The sequence below is a fragment of the Petromyzon marinus genome, unplaced genomic scaffold (assembly GCF_048934315.1).
Source record: "Petromyzon marinus isolate PM22_M1 ecotype Great Lakes invasive population unplaced genomic scaffold, UKy_Petmar_22M1.pri1.0 PM_G_Scaffold_105, whole genome shotgun sequence".
Classification (NCBI taxonomy): Eukaryota; Metazoa; Chordata; class Hyperoartia; order Petromyzontiformes; family Petromyzontidae; genus Petromyzon; species Petromyzon marinus.
Genome location: NW_027422657.1, coordinates 218,122 through 224,864, shown reverse-complemented (window position 1 = coordinate 224,864; position 6,743 = coordinate 218,122). Strand labels below are relative to the sequence as shown.

At 52.5% G+C, this 6,743-nt stretch overlaps 1 protein-coding gene across 1 annotated transcript in view; it reads right to left on the bottom strand.

The window, feature by feature from the left end:
• Positions 1 to 1,347: 1,347 nt before the first annotated feature.
• The window catches only part of LOC142908867 (cadherin-2-like), a 30,715-nt gene continuing 25,319 nt past the window's right edge, over positions 1,348 to 6,743 (bottom strand). The window contains exon 8 of the mRNA XM_076059508.1: positions 1,348 to 3,621. Coding sequence (XP_075915623.1) covers positions 3,358 to 3,621 — 264 coding nt within the window. The 3' untranslated portion in view covers positions 1,348 to 3,357. The remainder of the gene's footprint in view (positions 3,622 to 6,743) is intronic.

Below are 6,743 nucleotides of genomic sequence, written 5' to 3'. Positions count from 1 at the left end.
CTTTCACCATCTCTCAGTGTAATCCCAAGGGAGCATCTCGCCGTACTTCTTTGTGAGCGCCTCTGCGTTTGCATCCCGCATCTTTGTGACTGTTGACGATGCCGGTATTGTTGTGGCGTCTTCGATGTGTTCATTTGTGACAGGCGAGCGAGATCTCAAGAAAAGCTGCGTCGACAAGAAAGGTCAAACGAGGGAGGATGATCTCTGCGTTACCTCCCAGCAAGCGTCCTGCAATAGAGTGGGGCAACATCTTTGACTGGTTTGAGGATCCAGATGTCTACGCTTTTGAACCTGAGGATTAATAAATAATAAGTGTTTTTTTGAGCGACGTTGTTTTAACGTTGTTTTAACGTTGTTTTGACGTTGTTTTAACGTTGTTTTAACGTTGTTTTAACGCTATGTTTTGCGTTCAATGTTCTTGGTGAAATGGTGGCCAGGGTGGAGACTTTTAGCCACCGCGGTTAAAATATTTTGGGTGTTCAGTTTTAAGTAAGTGTTTTTGTTTTGATTTAAAGCTTTCGTGACTGCAGGGATTCATATTCTTGGTTCTTTCGGTAAAGTCACCACGTAGAAGGGAAACAATAAAATAATAAAAATATAAAACAATAAAATTATCACGGCGTTTTGACCGCAACACAAGCAATCATCGTCAGGTGTGAAAACCACAGCAAGAAAATTTGAAAAAAGTGGCGTTTTTTTACGTTAGCACCACGGAGAGCGATTTGGCAGTTTGTTTGGATGGACTCGTCTGAATAACTGCCAAATCGCTCTCCGTTGTGCGGAAACATGACTGATGACTCATCCATCTGAACAACCGCCAAATCGCTCTCCGTGGTGCTGACGTTAAGGAAAAACCGCCACTTTTTTCAAATTTTCTTGCTGTGGGTTTCACACCTGACAATGATTGCTTTGTGTTGCAGTCGAAACGTCGTGAGAATTTTATTGTTTTATATTTTTATTATTTTATTGTTTCCCTTCTACATGGTGGTGACTTTACCGAAAGAACCAAGAATAATAAAAGTGTCTTTCACCAATTTTCAGAGAGGAGGGGGGGACACTTTCGCCGATAAGTTTGAGTTGGGCGGCCACACATTTGAAACCACAGCTGGGGTTGACAGCATCATGATGATGATGATGGGGGGGGTGTTTTCACATTTGTGTATTGTCGGGGGTGGGGCGCACGTCAGAGGGCTGCGCTAAAGGCCCATCAGTGGCCGCTAGTGGCCTGCGGGCCTTGCAATGAAGAGCGAACTCTGTGTAGGTCGACGTTTGAAGGCTACGCCAGTCAAGTGGTGAAACAACAAGCTGGGTCATTCGGAATAGGCAACACATGGTTCACGTCAGTAGCAATGAACTGGCCATAAACTGTTTAATAAACACGCTTGACAGAACAGGAGCAGTATTACATCACTGGCGGGTGTGGACTTTCGTGGTATTATATACGTTGCGATTGTAAAGTAAATGTTAATTTTGTTCTGTTCGTTGCTGTAATATCGGTTCATCGAGTGCCGTCTCGTAAGGGCGACGTCAAGTGTACGCTCGAAATTAAAGCGCTTAAAATCTGCGAGTAATTCCGTGCCCTTTTTTTGCTTGTTCGACGTAAGGAAATACATTGGGAAAGGTCGCGAGTTCGTGAAACCCCGTCGCGAGTGTCAACTCGGCCCTTCGCAACTTTCGGCGTTGTTGACATCACCGGTTTCGATGAGGTCGGAGCTGCACGTGGCTGAGCTCCGGAAAATCGATCCCTTAGGTCGCCTTCAGCCTCGAGTGAAGGACCGGGGGGGGCGGTGCGTGAACAAACATTTTAAATTTCGATTTAAAGCTTTCGTGACTGCAAGGATTCATCTTCTTTGGTTCATTCGGTAAAGTCACGGAGAATGAGCGCCCTCCAGACAGTCTCGTCCCTTCACCCGATGAAGGCCACTTGTGTTGTGGCCGAAACGTCGTGAGAATATTATTGTGTTATTTTATTTTATCAATTTATTATTTTATTCTCATTCTACGTGACTTTACCGAAAGCAAAGAAGATGAAACATTTTAAACTCGACGCGACGACCTGACCCCCCCCTTCTTAAACGGGCGCGAAAAAAAAAGCGGCGTTTAGAGTCGAGGTGACGTTCGCGAACATCGTGGTACAAGGGGCGCGCGCTGTGACCGCGATACTGAGAAACGTTTATTTTTTTTATTTTACCGGGTACACATGTATATAACAAAAATAGAGAAGTGATAACTCAACGCGTGGAACACTTACAGCAGCAGCTAAATGCTCACGAAAAATAAACATGCCGTAGAGACGTTGTTTCTAAATGCGGAGCGGGGGAAAACACCGGAGCACATGAGAAAACTCGCACTGCCATGGGGAGACGCGCAAACTCCAAATATACAGGAGCAGCAGCAGGAGGCCGTGTCAGGGTCTGGAGTGAACCCACAACCTCCTGCGTACCAGGAGGTCGTGGGTTCATCTCCTAGCCACCGTGACTAGCAGTCTCTGCCTACCCCGCAAGGGTGAGAGCACGGTGGTACGGCATTACGGTACGGGATTGCTCTGCTGCTTGTGCGGTACATCATGTGGACCGTACGATGTGTTGTTGTTCCGTGACGAGTGTCACGGTGGTGTCATTCCTCACCAGCGCAAGTGATCAATCAAGCTAAGGTTCTTAATTTATAATAATTAAACTACGCCCTTGATAATCAAACGACGCTCTTGTCCTCAAGGGCGGATTAAAAACAGAACTGAAACATCAACATCAGCAGCAGGACGTGAGGTGGGTGTGGTGGTAGTGGTGGGTGTGGTGATAGTGGTGGTAGTGGTGGGTGTGGTGGTAGTGGTGGTAGTGGTGATAGTGGTGGTAGTGGTGGTAGTAGTGGTAATAGTGATGGTAGTGGTAGTAGTGGTAGTAGTAGTGGTAGTAGTTGTGATAGTGGTAGTAGTGGTGGTAGTGGTGGGTGTGGTGGTAATAGTGGTAGTAGTGGTGGTAGTGGTAGTAGTGGTTGTAGTGGTGGGTGTGGTGGTAGTGGTGGGTGTGGTGGTAGTGGTGGGTGTGGTGGTAGTGGTAGGTGTGGTGGTAGTGGTGGTAGTGGTGATAGTGATGGTAGTAGTAGTGGTAGTAGTGGTGGTAGTGGTAGTAGTGGTGGTAGTAGTAGTGGTGAGTGTAGTTGTAGTGGTAGTAGTGGTGGTAGTAGTAGTGGTGAGTGTAATAGTAGTGGTAGTGGTAGTAGTGGTGATAGTGGTAGTAGTGGTGATAGTGGTGGTAGTGGTAGTAGTAGTGGTGAGTGTAGTTGTAGTGGTAGTAGTGGTAGTTGCAGTGGTAGTAGTGAGTGTAGTAGTAGTGGTGATAGTGGTAGTAGTGGATGTTCTCAGTCTGAGTCGCCAGCGTACAAGTCCGCCAGCTTGTGGAAGTCCGACAGATTGTGGAAGAAGTTCGGCCCCCACGTGTCCAGGACCCCGTGGCTGTGGTCGGCGTCCCACGGTGAGGAGCCGCTCAGTGAGGAGCTCAGTGAGGAGCTCAGTGAGCTCAGTGAGCTCAGTGAGCCGGCCTCGGAGCCGGAGCCCTCGTACGCGAAGACGGCCAGCGAGTCGTACGGAGGTGACATCTCATCGGCATCGGCCGCACGCAAACTCTGCAGGTGCAGCGGTGGTGGTTCAAGTAAGTGGTGTGTGATGGTGGTGATGGTGGTGATGTTCAAGTGAGTGGTGTGTGATGGTGATGGTGTTCAAGTGAGTGGTGTGTGATGGTGGTGATGGTGGTGATGTTCAAGTGAGTGGTGTGTGATGGTGATGGTGTTCAAGTGAGTGGTGTGTGATGGTGGTGATGGTGGTGATGTTCAAGTGAGTGGTGTGTGATGGTGTTCAAGTGAGTGTTGTGATGGTGGTGATGGTGATGGTTCAAGTGAGTGGTGTGTGATGGTGGTTCAAGTGAATGGTGTGTGATGGTGGTGATGGTGTTCAAGTGAGTGGTGTGTGATGGTGGTGATGGTGGTGATGATGTTCAAGTGAGTGGTGTGTGACGGTGGTGATGGTGTTCAAGTGAGTGGTGTGTGATGGTGGTGATGGTGTTCAAGTGAGTGGTGTGTGATGGTGATGATGTTCAAGTGAGTGTTGTGATGGTGATGTTCCAAGTGAGTGGTGTGATGATGGTGATGGTGTTCAACCCCCTACCTCCTCGCGGTGCCGGACGGGCAACTCTGTCGTGGACAGTGCTGTGGGGGGAGGGCTAATTCCGATTGGTTCATCCCCTCATGGCGTCTGTGACCACCACAGGGGCTAAACGGGGGCTCTGGATGGGTAGAGGGGCTGGTAACCCCTCCACCTTCAAAAAATTACCGCGAAACTACGACTTAAACTTAAATATGTGTAGAGGTGTTAACTACGCGCTGTTGCGTAACCTGCATTTCCACCAGGGCAGTGCAGCATTACCCCTGGGTACAACGGTTGGGGTCAGTCGAGGTGAAACGGATCGTAGCCAGGGTTTAGTACGAACCAATCAGACGGTTCTACGTGGGAATGTATGATTGGTTCTACCTGGCCACGAAGGAGTATAAGACGGGTGACCCAACGGACCTCAGGGAGTTCTCTCCCTGCACGAAGACAGAAGACTAGGCTGAAGCCTAGCTAGGACCCTGGACCAGCCTCCCAGCCCTTCTAAGGGCTAAGGCTCGGCATACCCAGTGGTCAGGACCCACCGGGCCAGCGGTGGGTCAGATAGCCTCCCCTAGGTCCTAGCCGGAGGACTAGGATAGCGGTAGACGTGTGAGTCCCGCCAAGTCCGGAGGTTGTACCTCCTTAGGTATCAAGGAGGTTAGCGGTAGACGTGTGAGTCCCGCCAAGTCCGGAGGCTGTACCTCCTTAGGTATCAAGGAGGTTAGCAGTAGACGTGTGAGTCCCGCCAAGTCCGGAGGCTGTACCTCCCTAGGGTATCGGGTGAGGGGACCGAATATCCCTCTGTGTGTGTTAAGCATTGTATAAGGAAATAATACAATAAACAGAGTGTGCCTCCTTAAGAAGTCTGCTCGTCCTTACAACACTACAACTGGTGTCAGGAGTGGTTGGAAATGGAAACCAGAAGTTCAGCCCACGCGCGGAGCCAGAACGAAGATAACGCTGTCTCACCTGCAAGCACCGCCAGCTCCACTGAAAATGCTGCCGCGTTGACGGCCGCCCAGCCACCGGTTGAGCAGCCGGTCGCTCCCCCTGCCATGGGGGACGGACTCAGGGCAGCACACGGCCGTCTCGCTCAACTCCTACATGCCGCGGCCTCCATTCTCGAGGAGATCAACTTGGAGGTCGCGGGCAGGCCGAGTCAACCGCCGGCAGACGTTCCCGCTATCGGCCGGGGCGGACATTTTGATTTTCCCGCCGGAGAACCACGTGATCCCGCCGGAAGCGGAAGCCAGGGGCATCCTGGGAACGCGGGGGGCCAATGAAAACCCGCAACGTCATCAGCACGCGACGCTGCGAATTCAAGTTCCTCAGCGGACGCCGCGTCATCACTGTACCGACACGGTACAGTAGACTCTATCGGCCGGGAAATCGCCGATCTCCGGCTCGAGACGGTGCAAGCTGAGGGGGAGATGACGTCCGCCCTCCAACAACGCCTGCCCATCTTCCAGGAATTCACATCTGAAGGGGGCGACTGGGCGGTGTTCCAGCGTCGCTTCCTGAGCCACCAAGAGATGGTGGGCTGGTCGGACGCACAGGCGCTCCGAGCGCTACCGGCCACTCTGGACGACGACGCTCTCGCCTCGCTCCTCACCATCCCCAGGCACAAAAGGGCGACTCTTCAATCGGCCCTCCGACGGATGTCCGACGTCTACGGGCCTCCATCCGACGTCCACAGCCGATTTTACGACAGGCGACGCCGCCCTAAAGAGTCTCCGTTGGCATTCCGGACCGCTCTACTGGCGATGGCAAGAGCGGGTTACCCTCGCATGGACGACGAGGCCATCGACGCCATCATTCTCCAGAAGATGCTGGAGCTGGCGCGCGAGCTGCGCATCGTCATCCAAGCGGTGGATGACGACAGTATGTGCTCGCTACGAGCCGCTCGGTGCATCCACGCACATCTGCTGCTCCACACGGAATCGACCATCGCCGCCTCGGCTTCGACGTCGGAGCCTGCCAGCAGGGACGCCGAGTTCTCCCCCGACCGGGCCTTCATGGCGACCAGGTCAACGGGCCGTGCGATCGTCCGACCACGCTGGTCGTCGCAACGACCAGCAGCGGGGACGGCCTTCTCCACGCGGCGACGTGACGTGCTTCAACTGTGGCCGACGAGGCCACATCTTCTCTGACTGCCGTGCGCCTCGACAACGCCACTCCGCATCCCGGGGCCAGAACTACAGGACGTCCACGGCATCGCGGCAAAACCAGGCAAGTCGCGACGCCTCTCACGCTCGGCCCTCATTCACACCATACACACCGCAACGCACAATAAAAAGGGCTCGCGATTCGGCGTGTGATGGGGGGTATTCTGGTGTTTGTTCGCGGCCACTCGGACCTGGGCAGTGGTCTGAGTTGGCCCATAGGGTAGTCGCGGCGACGGCAGGTTGGTCCGTGGTTGTCGGATCAATCGAGGGTGTGGAATTTCACGTGTTAGTCGATACTGGTGCATCAGCTATGATCATTTCGGATTTGATTTACAATATACTGCCCGTACGATGCCGCCCCTTGAAACGGGTTTCTATCCCGTGTTTCGCCGCTAATGGCAGTTCGCTGGGCATTATTGGGCAAATTCGGGCGCAAA